We start from the raw sequence: 24,252 nt of genomic DNA, 5'->3' as shown, positions 1-24,252 counted from the left end.
TGTGTGTGACGGGAACGAAGAGTTAAAATCACTATGTGTGTGTGTGTGTGTGTGTGTGTGTGACGGGAACGAAGAGTTAAAATCACTATGTGTGTGTGTGTGTGTGTGTGTGTGTGTGTGTGTGTGTGTGTGTGTGTGTGTGTGTGTGTGTGTGTGTGTGTGTGTGTGTGTGTGTGTGACGGGAACGAAGAGTTAAAATCACTATGCCGGTTTTGGTTGATGCTGCTGGGGGAAAAAGTCAAAACTACTGGTGACCACTGTTGGAGAGAAAACATCTGTTTTATATATTTAACATGGCCTTTCCCTGAAAGATACACTCTCACCATGAGGATTTTTTTTTAAGTAGCGAGTTTTACTCAGTATTAATACTAGGTGCATGTGTTAAGATTTTGGTTTTCACTGAGCTGCTTATACTGATAGTGGTAACTGTGGATATATGTGAGACATGAGTGACCGGTTCCCGCTTTTCTCACTGGATGTGACCTGGACTTTTCTCTCCTTTCAATGTGCTCGGGCTGTGGAGTGCAAGCAGAAGTTGTGCATGGAGCTTTCCCCTGAGCTTCTTTGACTCTTCTGGCAGAGCCAAGGGAGTTGGCTGCAAGCAGTGTCTGGGCAACGCTAGATCTTCCTGCCACGCAATTGCTGCAGCCTTGATTTCCCCTGTGTCCATCGTGTGTTACTTCAATCAATACCGAGTTCCATCAGCCTTCACCAACCAGGGACTTCTTCAGTACTTGGCGATGATTTTTGTTTCTTATGGGGGCGGGTCAGTTCACAGGAGGGCAGTGTTCTTTCAGTGGGGAAAATACCGCTATAAACCTACTTCAGATCCCTGCGCGCTAGCGTTCAACTCCTTTTCTTCAGATCGTATAGCTCAGAAAGAACGAAAGGGTTGATGAGGGACAGGGGTAGGATGGACCCTAGGACACAGTCTGTGATACTTAGGTCCTTAGTTCCTCCTTCCTTTCTGATCTCAGGGTTTTCATTCGCTCTTCAAACTCTCCAAACGTTTGCCAACTAATTCCCAGCAGCCTTCTCCGGAATCTAGTCTTTAAAAAGTGGGAATGTTGAACGTGCTAAGGTTCACATGGGACACTGTTGAGCCTGGTCCCAGAATCTGTCCAAACTCCATGGCCTACTTGCACCCCTGAGTCAAGTGACTCCAGTCAGATTCAGAGAACAGAGCAGCTCTCCTGTGACAAAACACTGAGTGCAAACTCTCGCAGAAGGACGTAGAAACTAGTTTTTCGCCCCACACATACTCATAATGCTCTGATCACCCCTATCAATCAATCACTCCACACTTCCAAAACACACACGCGTGCGCCGCGTGCTTGGTCTACGCTCTCTCGGAGCCCTAAAACTAAGCCTTTTCTCTTCCTGCCAAAGTATCTCTCCCCCAGGGCAGGCCAGACTCCTTAACACTGTGGGAGGTGCTGAGCTGCTCAGCCCTGTCCCACAGGCCCTGCTGGCCTCTGTTTTACGTTGACTCGGAGAGCCAGGTGGAGGTTGTACCTCTCAGCCTTTGGGGTGTTACTCTTGAGAGCTGGGTTTGCCTCTGATGAGAGTAGTCGTCAGTTCTAGAAAAGACTGGGGTGTGTTGATTTGCTAGGAGGTGGGACATTCTGATAAGATTGACTTGTAAAACCCAGGTGCTGGTTCCAGAGCTCTGTCCTGTGAACACATACTATGGCAAAAGAAAACTGAAGCACATAACTTCTTTCAGGAGTGGAGATCTTAGGCTTAGGCCACAATCTTGTGAGTACAGTTGTGCTGATTATTTGGTGTAACACGAGTTCAGGATCCATCCTGCATTTTTAGGTTCCTTTTGATTCTAGTGGAGGCCTCTGGATGCTCTTCAGGTCTGTGTGTTTTGAGGCTGGGTGGAGAAAGTATATCATGATTCTGTTGTTGCTTCTCACAGTCTTCCCCACTTTTATTTCGTATCATTCCAGCGTCCTTTTCTATTAGCCAAACTTTTTTGTAGTCCCTTCTTTCCTCTTCCCTGGTAATTATTTGCTTCTTTATTTGCTGGTTTCCTTATGTTTGGAAAATACATAGTAAGCGATTGAAGGGGAAAATGTGTAGTTCTCCACTGATAATTAACTCTCTACCCTCCCATCCTGATTTTTAAAAAGGTTTACATTTACAAAGATTCAGATGCAATTTTCAACTATTCTGAAACCAGCAGGACACACCTGACTTTAATAGTTTTCTTAGCTGAAATTGTAGATGTTTTTCTTCAGTTTAACTTATGAGAAAAGATTATCTGATGCATTTTGTGTTCAATTTCCCCTTTAGTGGTTTATTTGTCTTTTTCTGCCCATCTGTCTACTAATAAAATGTGAAATAAAATATACCTGTATTGTTACTTCCCCATGGGATGACCCTCTTCTTTTTTGTGTATTAAAATTAAAAGGTGGTCTTAATGCTTCCTCTGTTCCCTTGCAGATTATGCACAGGACTCAGCTGAAAAACTAAAAAAAAAAAACAAATCTTGCTCACCAGCCTTTTGAGTCTGCTCAGCTTACCTCCTTGCAGAATAAATATCCCCACATCCTTACTAGCTTTTAAGAAAGGTTATTAAAGACAAAGCCATTTGTTAACCTTAATTCTGAAATAGGGCACAATCTGCCAGTACAATTAGGTCGGTGAAGTGATGGAGGAGTGCTCCACTGCCCTCCTTAGGCAAGTTTTTTGTTTTCATTGTCACTTGTCAACTTCCCGCTGCTCAAAGAAGGGATCAGGAAGCAACAGATCACATAATTTAGTAAGTTTCAGTTGTGGACACTTACCTTTTTTTTTTAAAGCCAGCAGTGCTTGACCTATCTGATGAATGACCATTGATTTTGGAGGTCAAAAACAGACAAGGTAAAGACTGTACCCCTGGGCTGGTTCTGGCACGCTGACTTGAAACAGGCCGCTATAATGCCTCGGGCAACACCTCAAGGCCTTGAGCTAGCTGCCAGGCTGGAATACAGCTGCGCCTCTGACAAGCATGGAGATCTGCCTCCTGGCGGACACATGGATAGTTTTATGGCCCCAGTTCCTTCTGGACTGGTGGCCTGGAATCAGGAGGGAGGAGCTTAAGAGAAGTCAGAATCCTGGCCCCAGGTGAATGGTTCCTTGGGACTTTCTGGAGCAGATATTTAGCCCAGGACCCACTTACCTACTTCACACCACCCTGGCTCACTAGTCATCTGTCCCGCCACAGTCCTCAGCGGTCAATCAAGATTGCATTTGGTTGATGAAGAGAAAAGGACAGAGAGGTTTAGCTGTGCAAACTTACTCTCTCACAGGCATGGAACTGTATTCTCAGAGTTCTTACCTTTGTTCCTTTGGAAAAGAAATTACCCTACCCTAATATTCCTATTGACAAGACCCTTTTAGAGACTGCCTTGTCCCCTAAGTCTGTTACAGAGTTGCAAGAAAAACAAAGGTAACCACTGATAGGCACTGCCTGTCAGGAGGGTTAGCTACCTCCTCAGCTGTGTCCTTTACCTTTTCCCTCCCTGAATGCTGATTGTTTGGGGGCAAGAGAAGGGCCCAGCAAAGCAAGAAATACCCACTGAAGCCCTGACACCCTGTTATCAGAAGCCTGTGACCACGTGAGCTCTACTTCAGCCCTGTGAAGTCCAGGATCCCTGGAACCATAATGAAGATGGTCTCTGCCCTGAGCTCTCCCTGAGTCACATCACACAGAGACCAAGTATGCTCTCAGAACTTTATTAGGTGGAGTTTGGGCAAAAGAGAAAACCTCTGAAACAGTCACCCACGTGGTTCAGGACGACTGGTATAGAGGAGCCTTGCTTGGAGACATGCTGTCACTGAGATGAAAGCATATCTTTAAAAAAAAAAAAAAAAAATCAAAGGGGAGCTGACCAGCTGAGTATCTCTGAGCGCAAATCCAGATTATTTTAAAAATGGTCAGCCAGAGGAAGGCAAGTCTCTGGGGACAAGACCAGACCAGACCAGATGCCGAAGCCCCTGCTCTCTGTGGAGACAAACAGGTGCCACCTCTATGTGGGTGGGGGGCAGGGCTATCTCTCTGCCATTCCCAGATCAAGGTTTGGAGGGAGGGGAACATGACAGATGACAAAAGGACCAGTTTCTCAAAAAGCAAGGGATAAAGTAATTACACAGGGACGAAAACTCGAATGGTTTACAAGGGAGCGAGACGAGTCGTGATTCTTCATTGGTACCTGACCCCAGTCCCCAAACTGCCTCAAGCCAGCCCGCCCTTCCAGACGCTGCCCGCCAGTGGGCTCTGTAGAAGGCCTGAAGGCAGAAGGGGGGAAGGGGGCTGCTTCTCCGACAGCGGGAAGGGGCCTGAGAGGGGAGAGGAGCAGCTGCTCCCCCCTCCCCCAAGCCTTCTACCACATTTACAAATACATACATAAATACATTACATACAACAGGGAGTCTGGGAGGCAGGCTCCCCACAGAGCCTCAGCTGACACAGTTACACGTCTCAGAAACTCTGGGGAAGGGCTCCGTGAGCTCTCTCCTGCCCGAGGTAGGCCCCGCCCCGGCCCACCTGCTCTTCAGGGTTCAGTTTGTCCAGTATGGAGAGTTGCCATAAGCAGGTTTGGAGGCTTGCGACTTGGGCTGCAGGGAGCTGGGCTGGCTGCGCTGACCGGAGCCACTCTGAGGAGAAGGAGAGAAGGCTGTCAAGGCTGGAGTGGAGCCTCCAGCCCAGGGCAGTATGGCCGCCTGCTCCACCGGGCTCACCTGAGCATCCTGCGGGAGGTGGTGGTGCAGCAGCTGTGAGTGAGGCTGCTGGTGGGCGGGCAGGACGTGCACAAGCGGTGAGGGCGCGTAACCGGGGCCCAGGGGCCCAGGGGAGCCCAAGGCCGAGGGCAGGCTGAACGGTGGCGGGGTCCCTGCGTGAAATCCCTGCCTGTCGAAAGTCTGCAGGGCAGAGACAACAGTGAGGCTCACTTGGCGGCACTCCACCAGCCCTCCCGCCAGCGCCGGCCCTCCCTCACCTGAGTCTTGCTGTAGACGGACCCAGTCACATCAGCGAGGCCGGGGGCGCTTGAAGACGCCGACACTCCTAGAAGGAAAAGCGGCTGTTCCCACAGCAGCTGGCCCCAGCGCCAGCCTCCCCCGGCTCCAGGGGCCCTCTGGGGCAGCCTTGCCTGGGAAGGAGTCAGGGGAGGAGACGACTGCTCTGGGCCACAATCCTGGAAAGGCCTACCTTTGCCAGGCCCAGAACCTGCAGACTTGTTCTGTGCCTGCGATGATCCACCATAGCCACCCTTGGTGTAGTCTCCCACTGCTGCCCCCTGGCTCACGTCATCGTAACCTAGCACGGCAGGGGACAAGAGGCACGTGAGAGCTAGGTGAGCCTGTCCTTCCCGTGCCTCTCCGTGGTGGGAGCACCCCTCACCTGTGCTGTAGCTGTGCTGGCCATAGCCACTGGCCTGCTGGAAAGGGGTGGTGGGGCTGCTGAGGCTCACACCGTGCTGCTTGGCTGAGGTCGGGGGGACCTGGTGGCAGGCAAGCAGGAGAGGCATTATTAGTAGGGGGACAGAGCCGGGGGAACAGGTCACCCCGGCTTAGCCTCAGGCAGCAGGTGGCACAACCACTAGGGAGGCATCTTCAGTAGCGCAACACGCTAGATCTCAAAACAGATGGGAAAGGAACCTTGCCCCCAGCCAGACTCATTCCTCAAGGCCAGGTGACACTCTGCGTGGAGACCTGTCCCTCCCTCCCTGCTTCTGCTCCCTGGAGCTGGAGTAACACCCCCCCCAGATACTCACAAACACGGTGGGCCCATATTGGAAGGCACTGGGTACGCCTGTATAGTAGGGGAGGCCAGTGTAGCTGTAGCCAGGTGGCAGGGCAGGGTTCAGAAAGGGCTGCTGGGCTGTGTGGTGGGCCTGGGACTGGCTCTGCTGGGGCTGAGCCAGGGTGGTGGCAGGTGCAGGAGATGCAGAGTCTCCTCGGCCAAACTTTGTGACATCACCTGGGAGAAACGGGGCACTGAATCCAGTCACTGCCCCCTATCCAGCCAGGAAAAAGCCAGACTGGTCCCTGCAAACAGGAACAGGCCTGGCTGCCAGCTCAACAACAAGAAGCTGGCAGGTCTCTGCAGCCCTTCTGCATCTGTTTCCAGACTCCTGGATGAGCCACAGGCCAGTCTGATGACCACTCCGCCCCCATGCGAACCCCCTGAACAAGACTAACCTGAATAGGGATGATTAACGAGGCTCCCATCTCGACTGGCGAGGGCTGTGGGTGTAGCGAAAGGAATCCCATAGTAATCCTAGGAGAGACCAGAGAGGTTCAGTCAGCACAAGAGCCATACCCCACTCCCAGGACAGCAGAACCTGCAGGCAGTACGAGTGCTCCAGGCAAGCCCAGGCCGACCAGACCGCAGGGACGTCACAGGCACACCACCAGAGGGCAGCACTCACAGAGAATTCAAAACAAATGGTGCCGGTCAGAGCTGTGCAGTGTGGCAGGCACACAGCATGTAGACACACACACTGACCGATCCCTCAGCCTTCCCAGGGCAGAGCCAGTGGAGGCCCAGTCACACACATCTATTCTACATCACAGATGAATGCTGGTGAATGTCACGGGCCAAACCAACTCTCCTGGCTTCTCCAGTGAGAGGGATTCTGAAGGGCAGCTAGGAAAGTTAACAGGACAAGGAGAAACCTGAGGAGAAGGAGCCTAAAGGGTTTAACAGGGGTCAAGTCCTGAACTAGGAGAGACCATCCACTCTGCCCTGGCAACGCTGACACTGCACAGGAGTCAGAAGTGTGGATGCTGAGGCAAAACAGTGGATCTCTGAAGAAGGGGAGGCCTGCCCTGACCCTCACTCACCGCCCAGGGCTCTGCCAGCCATGGACATACTGCACCCCGGGCCTCTGAGCCAAGGGAAAGCCCTCCTGCTTTCCTCGTGGGCAGCAGTGTCCAGGAAAGGCACCTACAGCCTCCTTTGGCCCCATCTCCCGGACATCTCCAGGAAATCCACGGCACCCTCAGACCAGAACCACAACAGAAGGCAGGGCTAGGAAAGCACAGTTAGTAGAACACAAGCGGGGACAGGCCTGGAGGAAGCCCAGGAGGGGGAGCTCTTTCACACAAGAAAATCCAAAGGTGGAAATGAGGCACAAAAGTACCAGAATCTAAGAAATGACCAAAGGGGAAAATGAAAGAAATGGATCTCAAAAGGCAGGCTCAGGGGCTTCCCTGGTGGCGCAGTGGTTGAGAGGTCACCTGTCGATGCAGGGGACACGGGTTCGTGCCCCAGTCCGGGAGGGTCCCACGTGCTGCGGAGCAGCTGGACCCGTGGGCCATGGCCGCTGGACCTGCGCGTCTGGAGCCTGTGCTCCGCAGCGGGAGAGGCCACAGCAGTGAGAGGCCCACGTACCGGGAAAAAAAAAAAAAAAAAAAAAAAAAAAAATGCAGGCTCAGAGGTGATTGCTTCTAAGGCACAAAAAGATTGAAGGAATGAAGCAGCCCAGGATGATTCCCAGGGCTAGAATCCCACTGAGTCACTCCTAGGGGCCCAACCAGGCACCACCTTCAGACTCATTCAGGACCACCTCCTGCATTCCATCTCTGATGCCCTGGGGCTCCTGGCTGCAAGGTTTCCTGAGTGTCAGGAGGACTAGGGCCACTTCTGGTTTCCCTGCAAAGCCCTAGGGCTTAAGGCATCCCCAGAAACCCTAAGTTCTGTTTTCCACCCTAGAAATCTGTCATCATGTCCTCAATATCCTTTCTGGGCCCTCCAGGGACATGGGCAGCAGCTGGAGGGTCCCGCAGGCCCCTTGAGCAGTAGTGTGATTGGCTGTTGGTTTGCACACTGGGGAAGAGCTGCCCAGCTACCAACTTATGGAAGCATTCCAAGCAGATCAAAGAGTCTTCTGAGAGACACGAGCTTCAGCCACTGGGGCCTGGTGCCTGCAGCTCCCTGAACTCTCTGTGGCCAGCCCAAGAGGGGCTAACACCAGTGGAGAGGAGTCTGAGGAAGGACACCTCACCTTCACTTGGGGAAAAGGAAAGACCATACCCAGGAGAGTTGACATTGGGGTCCAAATAGCTATTTACTCCCAGACAATGGGACAGATACCCTCGTCTCCTGCAAATGATCAGGAGTCTGGGAAACGCCAGACCAAGAAGGGGGTGGCGGTACAGGAGCCTGCAGGCTGTCCAGGCAGGGAGTGTGCCTCGTCCTGTACCTCTTCTGCTCTGCAGTCCTGCTCACGTGGCCATCCCAGAGAAGGCCCAGTGCTTCATCCTGGTAGCAAGGGCCAGAATAAAGAGGCAACGCTGCCCTCAGAGTGAGGCTGCAGCAACCAGAGAGATCCTGGGGCCAGCGTTCTTATACATGGGATGGCAGGCTAAACCCAGAACGGCCCTTGAAGACTGCCGGCTCCAGCCGCTCACTCAGAAGAACAAAGCTGCCATCACGAGCATCACCAATGGCCACTTCAGAAGCCAAAAACACTAGATGGTACTTCGGAGAGGACTTTATAAAAAGTCTAGGGGCACGTAAGCAATGCCACGTCCTGTTTGTTTTGGTGGGGGGAGGGGTGGAACTTGAGGGAAGAGAAGGACCCACGTTTGGTAGAGACACTGCCTACCGGGGCCCCAGGTCCCAATGATCTTCAAGATCCCCAGCCACGAGCACAGGACGCTCGAGTGCCCAGGCTGTAGGTGCCGCAGGCACAACCGCCAAATGGAAGCAGCTTTCTCAGCTGTGGTGCTGAGGGAAGTCCTCAGGCCGAGTGTCCTGAAGGCCAGAGAGGGTAGCAGTCACGGCCACGTGGGTGAGATGCGCGAGACTCAGAGCCGGAACCCCCCCCGCGGCCACCACCCCAAATCCCACTCACCATCGGCAGCCGTGACTGCAGCATCTGGAGCTCGTCATAGCCATAAATCTGTGTGAGGACCAAAAAGGCTGTTAGATGCCCTGCCTTGACGGAGTCTAGCTGGAGAAACGCCCGGGATCCGAGCGGCAGAGGTGGGCTTAGGGAAGGAGCAGCAGCGACCCAAGGCCCCCAGATCCTGCCGGGGGCCGGCCCAGAGCCCCACGAGCGCTCACCGGGTAGGCAGGAAGCAGTCCTCCGGGGCCCACGAGGTACTGGCTGTGCAGCAGGGGAGGCGCCCCCTGGGGCAGGCTGGGGGGCGCTTTGCCTGTGAAGGCAAACTCAGATGGAGTGAAGGGGCCACCACAAGGGCGAGATTCCTCAGGTACTGTGGGCACGGCGGGTGTCGAGCCCACTGTCACAGTGCTGTCCCAGACGAGGCCACGGGCAAGAGGGGAGGGCAGCAGCCGAGAGAAACGGAAGCCATGCTAGGGGGTGGGGGAGACAGAGCACGTGCCACCACATCCGTGCCCTGCGGCACAGAACACCGCCACCCTCCTGCAGGCCGCACTGCGCAGAGAGGGCCCAAGCAGCACGAACCGCCTGCCCCTCAGAACAAAGCAGGCCGGCCAGTGCCAGGAGAGGCACAGCTGGGCCTTTCAAAGGCGGGCGAGCAGTTGCTACCAAACCACAGTCCGCTGGGCCCACAAAGACTGCCTGGGTCTGGCTGCCAGGCAGTCACACCAAGAGCAGAAGAGCCCATGAGAGCTGCTCCGTCATCTCAGCTCCAGGCATGAGCGAGGACAGAAGAGAATGGGGTGCTACAAGCACAAAGGCTACCAGGAATCTGCCCAGGGGAGCATGCCCCCCAGACACTGATTTCAGAATCACCCAGAACCTGGCCCCCCACATTAGCTCTGGAAGATCCGGCCTCAAGAGGTGAGTGGAACAAAGAGGACAAGCAAGTGGCGGCAGAGCCGGAGGGAGACTGTGAGCTTCCGACGCTCGTGGACCCCCCCAGGCCTGCCCCCCTCGGCCTCCTCCCGGGAAGCAGAACGGCACCTTTGAGGGGCGGGGGAGCCGGAAAGGCCCCGGGGGGCACACACCTGAGGTCACCAAGGGCGTGGCCCTGGCACTGCTGCTGGGGGCACTCACAGCGGTACCGCCCAGGCAGAGGCTGTTGACCGTGTTCATGCTGCTCGGCAGGCTGAGCCCTGAGGACGCGGCACTCGAGGCACAGGTTGCTGCCGTTGAGAAGGTGGCTGAGGACTGGAGGGAAGGGGCGCTCTCCACGCCGGCATGCTGGCAAGACAAAAGCCAGGACACATGGATCTGGGGGCAAAGCACAAGAGTGCACAAGAACCGGCCTGGCCTGTGTGTCCGCAGTCTCAGACGGACCAGTGTGCTCACCGTGGCCTCTCACACTGCAGCCATATTAGGCCATCGGGACACAACTCATCAGCTGAGCTATCAAGACCATTAAAATGGAGATTTACGACCAAAAAACCCTCCTAAAAAATCATTAAAGTTGCCAGGCTTTGGTAAGTGAAACAAAGCACAGACCCAGATGAGCCCAGAGCATCTCAATATGAGGTGAAAACCCACCTCAGAGAAAAGAAAGGAGCCTCAGGAGAGTCGAGCCTGGGGCCACAAGCAGCCCAGCCCAAGTCAGAGCCTTCCTGGCTCCTCCGACCTGAAGTCACAGGTGGCTAAGAGAGGCCTTTGCTCCAGGATCTGGTGACACTTTGTAGGTCACCAGGGACTACCAAGCAGGGCTCAGCCCGGCCCTATGCCTGCCCGACAAGAGCCACTGAGGAAAGAAGGGCAAAGCCTAGCAGAAAGCTGTGAAGAGCCTGAGTTCCAAGGGTCCTGCCCAGCTGCTAGTAAACAAGGCATCAGGAAGGGCTTCAAGGGCTGAGGGGTGGGTGGAAGAGATACACCTGGCTGGGGAAAGCAAGGATCAAAGAGGGAGGAAAAGGCTCTGTAAGACTGAGACCAGCCACCAAATCAGAACTTGTGCACAACAAAGAAGCCGGGAAACTCCTGGAGCGGAAACTGAAGAAGAGGAAGGACCAGGAAAAAGGGAGCCACCGTGTGCTCTGCTTTCCACGGCACAGACTGCGCCGTGCGGGTCCCTGCCCTGCGGGCCGCCCAGTCCACCCGAGCACTAGTATCCAGAATCGGCTCAGCACGTGAAGACCGCTAAAATTATGGTCTTCTGGGGCTCCTCAGGGCTCCTGCTCCTTCTGCCTACATGGACAGACAGAACCAGGGAGAGGAGAGCCCAGGGTAGGGCTGGGGTTGCCCAGCACCCATTCCACGGCCCCCTGTGTGGAGCCAAGGGCACCTGCCACAGGATCAGGAACGGCTCTGACCTGGCCGCACAACCTTTCAACCACAGGATTAAAAAAAGAAAAGAAAAAAAAAAGAACATTCCCAGACTGGGGAGTACGGGGAATCCATGGGATCTCCAGAGTCATCCAGCAAGCCTCTCCTGCCTTCAGTGGACCCTGGCGGCGTTCCTGTATCTGCCCCCTCACCTCTCAAATCTGTGAGGAAGCCAAGTTGCTGGCTCACTCGGACCATCCGACGAGGCTGCCACTCGGCTCCTCAGATGGGCCCAGAAAAGCACAGCTGCACCAAACCTTCCACAGAACACGAAGGGCAGGAGAAAACACTAGATTTCCTTTACAGACAAGGTAGGAAAGACCTGGCTCTGACAGACTATGATATATCCGACTATTCAAAAACCAATTCATAAAATGACAAACGTAGGAAAAATATTTGCACTTCCCATCACAACAAAGGGCTACCTACTAAGTCTCCCAACTATAGAAATAAACAGACCTGACAGGAAAATGAAAAATGTAAACAGCTCACCCAAAAGGAAATTAATGGCTTTGCAATATATAAAATAGATGTTCAAGCTCTTTCAATTAAACACTATACTGACAGGTCATTTTTCTATTAACACATTGGAAAAATACAAATATTTGGTAACATCATTTCAGGAGGTCGTGGGGAAAGAGGACATTTCATTCTTTGCCAGTGAGATCTAAGTGGATTAAAATCACTATGCAGAGCAATTTGTATAAAATGACAAATGCCTAGCAATTCCACCTCCAGGGTTTACCCTCTGGACACAGCTGCACACGTGAAACATGTGCAGAAGGTTATACACCGTTGTTTGTACAGGCACATCTCATGTTCTTTTGCTTCTCACATACTGCGTTTCTTACAAAGTGAGGGTCTGAGGCAACCCTGGGTCAAGAAAGTCTATCGGTGCCATTTTTCCAACAGCATTGGCTCACTTCCTCTCTCTGCATCACATTTTGGTAATTCTCACAATATTTCAAATCTTTTCATTATTATATTTGCTATAATGATCAGTGACCTCTGATGTTACAAATGCAAAAAGATTACAACTTGCTCAAGGCTCAGGTGATGGCTAGCATTTTTAGCAAATAATATATTTTTAAATTAAGATATGTATGTTGTTTTTGTAGACATGTTATTGCACACCTTAACAGACTACAGTATAGTGTAAACAAAACTTATATGCACTAAGAAATCAAAAGATATATGACTCACTTTCCCACAATATTCCCACGGTGGTGGTCTATAACTGAACCCACAGTATTTCCAAGGTATCAAGACTGAAAATGGCCCTAAAGTTCCATCAGAGGAGGCCTGATTAAATAATGTAATGCAGCAGAGCTGTGAAAAAAGAACAAAGAACTCTGATTCAACACAGAACCCTCCTGAAAATACACTGTTAAGTGAGGGAAAAAGATAAAGGACACTATGTAGTGTCCTTTATATTACAGGAAAAGAAAAAGGGCGGAAGGAAAACTACTATGTATGCACTTTATGGGTTTATAAAATACAAACTGGAGGATCAAGAAAATAGTAGGAAAAGGGGTACAACCAAGTAGAAAAGAGACAAAAACTTTTCAGTATATATCTTTTTATGTCTTTCGTTATTGAATCTGTGACGATGTTAGTTAGCAATTGTACGAGGTGATTCTGGCTGTGGCCATTGGGACTGTAAGATTTGGGGTTCCCTGCTAAGACACAGAGTGCAGCTAACCCAAGAAAGCAAGAGCTCTGGGCTCCAACACACAGTGCCCGGAACAGGAGGCCAGCTCTGCAGGGCTCACAAAGGGGACATCTCAGGGCTCCCGCTGGCCAAACAGGAGGCACTGGCTGGTAGGCAACTTACTCCAAGGGCAGAGATATTCACACCAATCTCTGCTATGAAGACAGTGATCTATGTGTTTTAAGACAAAGAATTATGTGTAAACTGATTTCACTTGGAAAGCTAGAGTATGAAAGCCACGATGTTAACCAGGTCCTGATAAAGGATAGGACGTGAACCTTTTCCATCGCTTCATTCTACAGTGAAAGATTTGACTTCTTCAGAGGAAAACAAATTTCCCCCAGTTTCCCGACTCTCCCATTCATCTGCACCCAAAACATCCTTCCCTACTTGAGGAACCATCTACTTCCACCTTGTGGAAGCCTGCTGTCTCCCAGGAGAGGGACACTGTGTTCTCTCCAGGCACCTTTCCTTCCACGTTCCAGCCTCCCCGGCTGCTAGCACAACACCCGCCCGCTGCCCTGCCTCCTTGCACGGCCCAGCCGCCGGCCCTCAGCCCGCTCGGTCTAGACCGAGCCCTACCCAAGACCACGCTCCCAGCTCCACAGCTCAGAAGCCACACCTCAGCAATGACCATCTAGGTCACTCTTCAGCGCACCAGGACACTCGCCCGCTTGTGCTTCCACTCTTGCCTCTCCACACCCACACTTCCTTCTTCAACAGCAACCTTCCCAAAGCCTCTGCCTCTGAGCTGGGGAAGATGGCCTGAGACGGCAAGAGTGAAGTCTCCACGACCACCAGCAACCTGGAATGCAGTTACACTGACTGGGCTGTCAGTCTCAGAGACACGCAAGCTCTCCCTTTCCTTTCAAGCACTCTCCCTACAGTGGGCTTCACAAAGTAACAGAGCATTCCCCAGGAACACTGCCTTTGATTAAACTTGACTTTTAGTAGAGCCCACACGGAAGTTAGCAACGAGTCTACTTTCCTCTAAAAAACTTACAAAGACCTCAACATAAGAAGCCCCAGCAGGGCTTCCCTGGTGGCGCAGTGGTTGGGAGTCCACCTGCCGATGCAGGGGACACGGGTTCGTGCCCCGGTCCGGGAGGATCCCACATGCCACGGAGCGGCTGGGCCTGTGAGCCATGGCTGCTGAGCCTGCGCGTCCGGAGCCTGTGCTCTGCAATGGGAGAGGCCACAGAAGTGAGAGGCCCGCGTACCGCAAAAAAAAAAAAAAAAAGCCCCAGCAAATGAAACCAACCCTGCCAGGTAGAAAGGTCTCCTATCATGAACAGGGAGCTCAGTGAGTTCTTAGGAACAACTTCACCACCTGACAGCCCTGCCAATCATCTATCAGGTATGGAGAACCAATTCTTCCACGGAGACATGGACTTAGGAAGCAAGATGTCCTCCATGGTGCCTAGGAAATCACCTGTTCAAACCATGTACCTAGATGGAGACATTACAGCCAAGCTATTAGAGTATTTCAGATATTTAAAATCCACAAACTAAAGCCCCACCTGCTCCAAGCAGGGTGCTGGGCGAGGGAGCAGGGAAAACACTTACCGTGTGTGACGTGCTGGTGGAGAGCACTGTGTGCGCAGAGGAGAGGCTGCTCTGGTGGCCGGAGAGAGAGCTGGAAGACAAGGCAGAGCCCTGCATGTGCACCCCCCAGCACTCCACCCGAGGGACCCACGCGTCTAGGAGGGCTGCACACGAGCTTGCCTGTCCCTTCACATCCTTCCTTCCGTGTGGCCTTGGAACCCAGTCCAGGTGCTCTGTGGTTAGAAATGATCTAAAGGGTCACTCACCATGAGGATCTGGGACATCCTGCCCTAGGAAAGCTACAGAGCCAGCTCAGGCAACTCTAACCATTTGCTCTGCAGACTGTAAATGCTAAGAACAGGATTGCACTAAGAACATTGCCGGCCCCAGAGAACCCATTAAATCTGTGTGTGAGGGAGGAAAGTTCCTATGTTCAACCCTACATGCCAAAGACAGAGTTTGAATTCCCATCAAATGCAGAACTCAAACCAAATGCTCTTGTTCCTGGCTACAGGAGGAAAGAGGAGAAGTCTACTCAGAAGACAGGGTAAGGAACAGACAAATCCCATTCTCCTGCACTCTGTTCTGATAACTTGATCTCTGACACCACAACAAGTGCGAGGCAGTGACCTGCTCAGAAAACCCCCAACACTCTCACCCCACATCACAGCAACGGGGCCCAGAATGCGGAGGAGGGACAAGGTTTGGGGAACTGTCCTGAGGGCTGAAGAAGAGTAGCAGTGACCCCTTGGACCCACCCGATTCCCAGGGGACCCAGGGCTCTATGACAGCAGGGGCATTACAGGCCAGCAAGGCTTTCACACTCAGCGCCTGTGAGACCCTACCCAGCCACCTACGCTGCAGCCTTACTGCAAAAGGCCAGGACATCATGCAGGGAGCAACAGTCGGTTTTGCTCATGGGAACAGCCATGTAGTAGGGCTCCAGGACTTCGCCCCCGTGTGCCTCGGACTCTGGGCCCATATTTTCCACATACCTGCTAAGCTGAGAGAGGGGGCTGCTGGACAGGTCACCAGGCTGGGACAAGGAGGGCAGAGCGGCAGTGTGCTGGGGTGCAGAGGGCAGAAGTGGAGTGCAGGAGGTGGTGCTGGGCAGGGAGCCCACGGATGGGAGGGCAGAGGGAGGGTCTGTTGTCTTTGGAGCTGGAACAGGTGAAGGAGCTGTAAGAAACAGATCTGTTTAGCCCCAGAACCAACCGTGAGTATCAGAAATATGCTCAATGTTTTGTGACACGTCAGGCTCAACTGAGACATATACAAAGTTACACCCCTGGGGAAAATGCGCAAGCATGCCGCAGGTAGGCCCTTCTCTGTCTGCTGTGACTATGGAGAGGACTGTCAGAACACAGGCCCCAGGCAAGGAGGGAAATGACATCTTTACCAGCATACACAGCCCCTCTGGGGTGAACATAATCTTCCCAACTAAAGGAACCCGACCCTGAGCCACACCCAGAAAGGGAAAAAGGCTCTAAGATTGACAAATACAGTTACAACACGAGCACAGCAAGGGACAGTGAAAATCTGGTAGGCGAACCACCCAGGGGTTAGGTCTGCTTCTATCAAATGAGTATCAAATCAGGCTGACTTTGTGAAAGGTCACAGACAGTTTGGGGCAGGAAGGGGTTGAGAGCCCAGGGTACATATACTGTGGAGAGCTACACAGGCCTAAAATCTGCAGAAGACACCCCTGCTGTCCACACCTACTTTCAAAAGCGCAGTGAGCACTTCCTTCACATGCTTGAACAGAACAGACCTCAGAGCACACAAATGCATGTGTTAGGCTTTCAGTAGAGCATGAATGCGATCAATCCTAGCTGCAGAAAAGACTCAGTTTTAGTGTCATCCACACATACAACTCAGATATGTGCTTGGAAATAAAGCATCACTGTCTTTTCCAGTTAGGAGGAGGCAGCACCTTTTCTCAGGAGGCCCTGGGAGTCCAGGGGACACACACTAGTCTCTAAATGGAGGACAGCTCGAAAACCAGAACAGGTAGCAACAGGGCAACAGAGCACAGTCAGTTAAGAGTGGTCTTCACACCCGAGGCTTGTTTTTTACTGACAGTCCTTCCCAAATGACACCTGTTCTTACAGAAACTAGATAAACACACCATAGATGTCCCTGGCCCCAAACTCACCTCCCTGAGTGTCGGATCACGTTAATGACAGGTTCACAGAAAGCCTCTCAAAGAACGTGTGTTTGTACGAATTTGAGTGTGTTTGTGTGTGTGTGTGTGTGTGTGTGTGAGAGAGAGAGAGAGAGAGAGAGAGGTGTGTGTGTGTGTGTGTGAGAGAGAGAGAGACAGAGAGAGAGACAGAGAGAGAGAGACAGACAGACAGAGAGAGAGACAGAGAGAGAGAGAGAGACAGAGACGGTTGGAGAAGAGAGCACAGGAGATAAAAACCTATCTAAAATGTGCACTATGTTTTACGGTCATTTCACATCTCATTATCTCACTTAAAATCTTCAGTACACCTCTACATTCTTTTGGCTGGACAAAAGAAACTTCCCACCACTGCTTGTGGAATTCACACTTCCTGTGACATCCAATGTTCTCAGAGTTACCCACATTATCTGCTGCTCTGGCGGCCCAGAAACAACAAACCCAACTCTGGGTAAATCACATGTGTCATTTCAATTCCAACTGAGGCCCACTCCTGGTCTGGCAAAATCCCACGGCCACTCTCCAAAAATTCCTAAATAAAGAGGGTCTTTTCGACTTCCATACCGATAGTGGATACCCATTTGCTTTACTGAATGATGAATGAAAATCAGTTTCATTTTAGATTATGATCATAACCATAGATAAATTAGCTAAGAACAAAGGAAACAACTAATGGGGATTCAGCTACACTATCTCCAGTGATCACTGAGCTGTGCTGGATGTGGAGGGCCCCCTCCTTTTCTCCCAAGTGTTTATAGTGAGCAACATTTTATCTCTCTTCCTCACAATGTCTTTCCTGAACTAGCATACCAATTTCTGCTTTAAATGTCTTTCACATTATTGAAGTGAGAGCCCTCTGAGCATCCTGGAACCTGGGCCTCTGAGCAAAGCAACTTTTAAATCCAGCCTACACGCTACACTTGGGGGTGCAGTCTGACAAGGGTAGAATAATATAATACCTCCTTCTTGCTGTGGATATAACATTTCTAATAATACCACCAGCTACAACCTGGTCACCGGGAATCTCTAGCTAAACTCTAAACCCAAAGAAATGATGCCAACGATGGATCAGACACAGCTCTCAGAAAAAATGTAAAAGGACTATTTTTGCAGAATTAGCCATTAGCCAATCGTTTTCCTATCACATTAGCTATGCTCTTTTTCTGTCTGTGGTTTCCACCAGCCACGACAAGAATCGTTAGCTCATATACTTACTGTCTACTGTCTGCTGACTTCGACTACCACCATGTCCATTCTATAAGAAAGAGAAAAGAAAGTAAGTAAGTAAACCCGCAAAATCAAATGACAACCTAGATGACTTTCTATGGGATTTAGCCACAAACATATGAAGCATTATGAATTAAACAAAGAACTATGGCCTACTTTGTTTTGTTTCTTAATAAAAGGAGAGGCAATACAACAAATTCTTAATAAATCTCAACAAGCTGACTCTTTTAAAAAACAAACTGGGTATTTAAGGAAGTAACAAGGATAAAACATAAGACTGAAAGCACAGGAAGCAATGAAACAGTCCTAAAAAAATTATTAAGCTGTAGGAAGGACTTAGGAATTCTCATTATATTGAAATCACCACAAGCCTTTCTATCTCAAGCATATTCTGTCTCCTGAGTAGCCCCCATACAAGAAAGAAAATGTTTCCAAATTATAACAAAGATAACTTTCATACAAGAAATTATCATATTTTATATTATTAACAAAATGGTTCTCAGAGAAAGATGTTACTTTGAAACACGTTTTTTCTGAACTGGGTGGGGAAAGAGTGAGTTAGGACTGTTTGTTAGTCAGTCCCAAAAAGAACAGAATCTGAAAACAACTGGTTTGAGCTAACCATAAAGCACTTCACTGGAACCTTCTCACAGAAGGAGGCATCCTCACAAGGAAAACTTTACTTCCACAGACTGGGCAGGGAGACCTGGCAAAGAGTGATGACACTGGAACCTACAGGGCTCAGACACTGGTCCTGGATGGGAGAAGGAAGCTGAGGAAATGACCTTCTCACAAATGTCAAAACTACTAAAAAAAAAAAAAAAAAAAAAAAAGACAAACCTTATAGCTTTTGACTCTGCCTTAACCAAAATCCAGTACAATTTCTGCTCATAAAATCTTATTTACAACACATTTTAGTGTTAAAACAATGAGATTGGGCTTCCCTGGTGGCGCAGTGGTTGAGAGTCCGCCTGCCAATGCAGGGGACACGGGTTCGAACCCCAGTCCGGGAAGATCCCACATGCCACGGAGCAGCTGGGCCTGTGAGCCACAACTACTGAGCCTGTGCTCCGGAGCCTGAGCTCCACAACAAGAGAGGCCACGATAGTGAGAGGCCTGTGCACCGTGAAGAAGAGTGGCCCCTGTTCGCCGCAACTAGAGAGAGCCCTCGCACAGAAACGAAGACCCAACACAGCCCAAAAATAAATAAATAAATAAATATTTTTAAAAAGATTATTTACAAGACATGTAGACAATAAAACAGAACTGCTAGGGAAAAACAAAACAAGAGTTAAAAAGACTGAAGTCAGAGAAAGGGAAACACCAATATACAAAGATAGGTGGAGAGCAATCAAAGTTCTATTCTTTTGCCTCCCTCTCAACAGGGGTTCACTATTCAGTAAATACATATACATGACATCAAACACGTGCAGCCAAGACACAGCAAAAACCCTGACATACAAAGTCTTCTCAAAACTACACCAGACAAAAAAAAAAATAGAAAAGGGGAACAAAGCAGCTGCCATCATACCTTAGGAACACTTCATCCCACCTAGAAAACCATTTTTAAAATTTATTTGGCTGTGCCAGGTCTTAGTTGTGGGCATGCGGTATCTTAGTTGCAAGCATGTGATCTCTGGTCAGTTCCCTGACCAGGGATTGAACCCGGGCCCCCTACATTGGCAGCGTGGAGTCTTAGCCACTGGACCATCAGGGAAGACCCTAGAAAACCATTTTTAAATACAAACAATGGAACAACAAGGTCCTACTGTATAGCACAAGGAACTATATTCAATATCTTGTAATAATCTATAATGAGAAAGAATCTAAAAAAGAATATATGTATATAACTGAATCACTTTGCTGTATACCTGAAACTAACACAACACTAAATTAACTATACTTCGATTAAAAAATATTATAAAGAAAACCAAAAAACTCCACAAACAATGGACAAATTGACACAACAAAGGAGCCATATTATTTGGGATGGGGGAAATTCTAGGCAGAAGCATGGTGGGAACAAAAATAAAGTATCAGATGATCGGGAGAGATCAGAAATCTGGTTCAATGAGCTGAGCAAGAAACGAGGTGAACAGTGATACGGACAAGCAGAACAAGAGGTAAAGTTAGAGCTGGAACTGAGATGTCATGGAGATGACAGATTTAAGCACACAGATTGATTTATGTTTTAGAAGCTATAGGCCAGCATGTTCCAAGACAACGGAGTACTCTTTAAAAAAAAAAAAAAATTATTTATTTATTTTTGGCTGCATTGGGTCTTTGTTGCTGCACGCTGGCTGTCTAGCTGTGGTGAGCTGGGGCTACTCTTTGTTGTGGTGCGCGGGCTTCTCATAGAGGTGGCTTCTACTGTTGCGGAACATGGGCTCTAGGCGCACGCGGGCTTCAGAAGCTGTGGCACGCAGGCTCAGTAGTTGTGGCTCGTGGGCTCTAGAGTGCAGGCTCAGTAATTGTGGCGCATGGGCTTAGCTGCTCCGCGGCATGTGGGATCTTCCCGGACCAGGGTTCAAACCTGTGTCGCCTGCATTGGCAGGCGATCGGATTCTTAACCACTGCACCACCAGGGAAGCCTGGGAACAGAATATTCTGCAATAATGGAAATACTGTCTGTGTGTGCTTGGTCTCATATTTTAGTGACTAACCATATCTAGACAGTGAGCATTAAAATGTGGTGTGTCTGAGAAACTGAACTTTTAATTGTGTATTTAATTTAAATAAACTACTACATGTAGCTAGTGGTTGCCATGTCGCAAATCACAAAAATAAACTTCTTAAAGAAGATATATGAAGAATACACAGCTTTTTAAAAATATGTAAACCAAGAAAGGCAAATACAGGTGGAAAATGAGAGCAACAAAATTTTGTACAGTAGAAAGCAGATGCCAGAGAGTAACTCTGACTTAGCTGACTGGGTAAAGCCAAATCGTAAGCAACTAGTAGGGAAAACCAGAAAACCACTCAACTTACATCAAAGAACCACACCAAGCAACTCAGTACTTATATATATCACATAACTTTTGAAGTGGGTATGGAGGTAGGGCTAAACATAGGAGAAATGTTTTAAACTCTGTACAGCAGGGTGAATGCCCCCTTCCACCTTCTCCCACAGGCTCTAAACTTCATCAAGAGGGTAACACATGGCAAGGAGTACTACAAAAAAAACACAGATTAAGTCAATGCAGACAAAACAAATTATTCCAGCGGCAGCCTTCTATCTGCACTAGGCTCTTAAGACACTAACAGACAGGCATAGGCCCTACAGGGAAGAGACTAGAAGAACAGTCCCTAGAGAATCCTAACAAACTCAACAGAAAAGGCCCACAGGGGCTGATGAGGGAACTCCCCACCCCTAGAGAAATGGCCGCCCACACTGTCCCTCACGAAAGGCCACATCCAATAGCCTACCTCCACAGGCAGTTAACCTTTTAGTGTCAAGTGGGCGGCCTGGAATCACCAGACACTTGAGGAAAACATCTAACATGAATGATGGAAAAGGAAGGGAGGAAAAATCTCTTAAGTTGATACGTATAAATATTTCCTCAGAATCTTAGAAGGAAACCTAAGAAAAGACAACGTACCCAAATTTCTGCTATGCCAATTCAATTGTTTTCATTATTTTCATGTTCTCATCCACTCTTTAAAGTAGCTCTTGCTGTAATGCTTGAATGTCTTTGCCTTACAGGAAAGTTAAATATTACAGACTATAGTCCCTGCCTACCCCATCCAAGCTGCTCTGAACAACTCAGGGTAGGTATGTCCTTATACCAAGTGTCTGGGTCCATTCACACAACCCTCATGCAAGGGTGCCTGAAACACAGGTTTCAAATGAGATGGCCACTGATGGCAAACACGACAAACTATACGCATTCTACGTAAAAGGTCAGCCACTTCTAACAGGAAATCTTAGCCAAAAAGCTAGTTTTCCCAACTACACACTGAGCTCCAAATAGGATTTCCTACGAGGAGAAACCGGAAACACCACTAACCGTGATGGTTCCTGGAGCTGACTCCGATGGACTCATAGAGCTTTGGTATGCGCTCCTGTCATGCACAGAACTCTGGTCGTAGGAGGAAGACGTTGTTACGGGACTAGTGGAGCTCAGCGATGAGCTGGTCAGACTGGAGGAGGTAATGACTGAAGTTGTGTGGGTGGAGTTCTGCACTGCACTGGTCACTGCTAGGGAGGTATTCAAAGAGTTGCTACAAAGAATAAAAGACATGAGACATAAATTTGTGTCACTTTACAGGTTTTCATGAAGTAGAGTGATTTCATCTCTTTATTGTCATATTCTAAATTAAATAAACATATCTGTAACTACAAATTTATACTACTGCATTATTTATTTAATTTTTCTCATGCAGGATCTAATCCAGGATCATCTGCATTACTTTTTTTAAACATCTTCATTGGAGTATAATTGCTTTACAATGGTGTGTTAGTTTCTGCTGTATAACGAAGTGAATCAGCTATACATATACACATATATCCCCACATCTTCTCCCTCTTCCGTTTCCCTCCCACCCTCCCTATCCCACCCCTCTAGGTGGTCACAAAGCACCGAGCTGATCTCCCTGTGCTATGCGCCTGCTTCCCACTAGCTATCTGCTTTACATTTGGTAGTACATATAAGTCCATGCCACTCTCTCACTTCGTCCCAGTTTTCTTACCTGTCCCCCTCCCCGGGTCCTCAAGTCCATTCTCTACATCTGTGTCTTTATTCCTGTCCTGCCCCTAGGTTCTGAAGAACGTTTATAGATTTTTTGATGATGGCCATTCTGATCAGTGTGAAGTGATACCTCATTGTGGTTTTTTTTTTTTTTTTTGCTGTATGCGGGCCTCTCACTGCTGTGGCCTCTCCCGTTGCGGAGCACAGGCTCCGGACGCGCAGGCCCAGCGGCCATGGCTCACGGGCTTAGGTGCTCCGCGGCATGTGGGATCTTCCCGGACCAGGGCACGAACCCGTGACCCCTGCATCGGCAGGCGGATTCTCAACCACTGCGCCACCAGGGAAGCCCCTCATTGTGGTTTTGATTTGCACTTCTCTAATGATTAGTGATGTTGAGCATCCTTTCATGTGTTTGTTGGCAATCTGTATATCTTCTTTGGAGAAATGTCTATTTAGGTCTTACACCCATTTTTGCATTGGCTTGTTTGCTGTTTTGACATTGAGCTGCATGAGCTGCTTGTATATTTTGGAGATTAATCCTTTGTCAGTTGCTTCGTTTGCGAATATTTTCTCCCATTCTGAAGGTTGCCTTTTCGTCTTGTTTATGTTTCCTTTGCTGTGCAAAAGCTTTTAAGTTTCATTAGGTCCCATGTGTTTATTTTTGTTTTTATTTCCATTTCTCTAGGAGGTGGATCAAAAAGGATCTTGCTGTGATTTATGTCAGTGTTCGGCCTATGTTTTCCTCCAAGAGTTTTATAGTGTCCGGTCTTACATTTAGGTCTCTAATCCATTTTGAGTTTATTTTTGTATATGGTGTTAGGAAGTGTTCTAATTTCATTCCTTTTAAATGCAGCTGTCCAGTTTTCCCAGCACCACTTACTGAAGAGGCTGTCTTTTCTCCATTGTATATTCTTGCTTCCTTTGTCATAAATTAGGTGACCATATGTGCGTGGGTTTATCTCTGGGCTTTCTACCCTGTTCCACTGATCTATATTTCTGTTTTTGTGCCAGTACCATACTATCTTGATTACTGTAGATTTGCAGTATAATCTAAAGTCAGGGAGCCTGATTCCTCCAGCTCCGTTTTTCCTTCTCAAGATTGCTTTGGGGGGCTTCCCTGGTGGCACAGTGGTTGGGAATCCACCTGTCAATGCAGGGGACACAGGTTTGAGCCCTGGTCCGGGAAGATCCCACATGCCGCAGAGCAACTAAGCCCGTGCACCATAACTACTGAGCCTGCGCTCTAGAGCCTGCAAACCAAAACTACTGAGCCCACATGCCACAACTACTGAAGCCCGCACACCTGGAGCCCGTGCTCTGCAACAGGAGAGGCTGCCACAATGAGAAGCCTGTGCACTGCAATGAAGAGTAGCCCCCATTTATCGCAACTAGAGAAAGCCCGCATGCAGGAACGAAGACCCAAGGCAGCCAAAAACAAATAAATATATTAAAAAAAAAAAAAAAAGACTGCTTTGGCTATTTGGGGTTTTTTGCGTTTCCATAAACATTGTAAAATTTTTTGTTTCTAGTTCTATGAAAAATGCCACTGGTAGCTTGATAGGGATTGCATTGAATCTGTAGATTGCTTTGGGTAGTATAGTCATTTTCACAATGTTGATTCTTTTAATCCAAGAACATGATATCTCTCTCCATCTGTTTGTGTCGTCTTTAATTTCTTTCATC

The 24,252-nt window shown here is 49.3% G+C and overlaps 1 protein-coding gene and 2 non-coding genes across 38 annotated transcripts in view; all 3 read right to left on the bottom strand.

Moving 5' to 3' along the window:
- Positions 1-89: 89 nt before the first annotated feature.
- UBAP2 (ubiquitin associated protein 2) overlaps positions 90-24,252 on the bottom strand; it is a 161,324-nt gene continuing 137,161 nt past the window's right edge. For 19 of the 36 annotated variants that reach the window (XM_067041326.1, XM_067041352.1, XM_059072767.2 and 16 more), the window contains 15 exons: positions 21,889-22,102; positions 17,870-17,909; positions 15,468-15,651; positions 14,494-14,563; positions 12,420-12,545; positions 9,935-10,130; positions 9,065-9,156; positions 8,853-8,900; positions 6,193-6,271; positions 5,766-5,971; positions 5,393-5,492; positions 5,201-5,308; positions 4,989-5,056; positions 4,732-4,911; positions 3,711-4,647 (listed from right to left, as the gene is read on the bottom strand). In XM_067041326.1, the coding sequence (XP_066897427.1) occupies positions 4,552-4,647; positions 4,732-4,911; positions 4,989-5,056; positions 5,201-5,308; positions 5,393-5,492; positions 5,766-5,971; positions 6,193-6,271; positions 8,853-8,900; positions 9,065-9,156; positions 9,935-10,130; positions 12,420-12,545; positions 14,494-14,563; positions 15,468-15,651; positions 17,870-17,909; positions 21,889-22,102 (1,807 nt within the window). In that variant the 3' untranslated portion in view covers positions 3,711-4,551. Of the gene's footprint in view, positions 2,040-2,360; positions 2,478-3,710; positions 4,648-4,731; positions 4,912-4,988; positions 5,057-5,200; positions 5,309-5,392; positions 5,493-5,765; positions 5,972-6,192; positions 6,272-8,852; positions 8,901-9,064; positions 9,157-9,934; positions 10,131-12,419; positions 12,546-14,493; positions 14,564-15,467; positions 15,652-17,869; positions 17,910-21,888; positions 22,103-24,252 lie in introns of those variants that run through there. The other 17 variants (XM_067041345.1, XM_067041342.1, XM_067041344.1 and 14 more) reach the window with 5 other exon arrangements.
- LOC131762067 (small nucleolar RNA SNORD121A) lies at positions 16,307-16,388 on the bottom strand. The gene has a single exon (XR_009337149.1). It is a non-coding gene; the product is annotated as a small nucleolar RNA SNORD121A (small nucleolar RNA).
- On the bottom strand, positions 19,526-19,598 carry TRNAG-GCC (transfer RNA glycine (anticodon GCC)). The gene has a single exon. It is a non-coding gene; the product is annotated as a tRNA-Gly (tRNA).

Source organism: Kogia breviceps, chromosome 8, assembly GCF_026419965.1.
Source record: "Kogia breviceps isolate mKogBre1 chromosome 8, mKogBre1 haplotype 1, whole genome shotgun sequence".
NCBI lineage: Eukaryota > Metazoa > Chordata > Mammalia > Artiodactyla > Physeteridae > Kogia > Kogia breviceps.
This window is presented reverse-complemented; position numbering and strand designations above follow the sequence as displayed.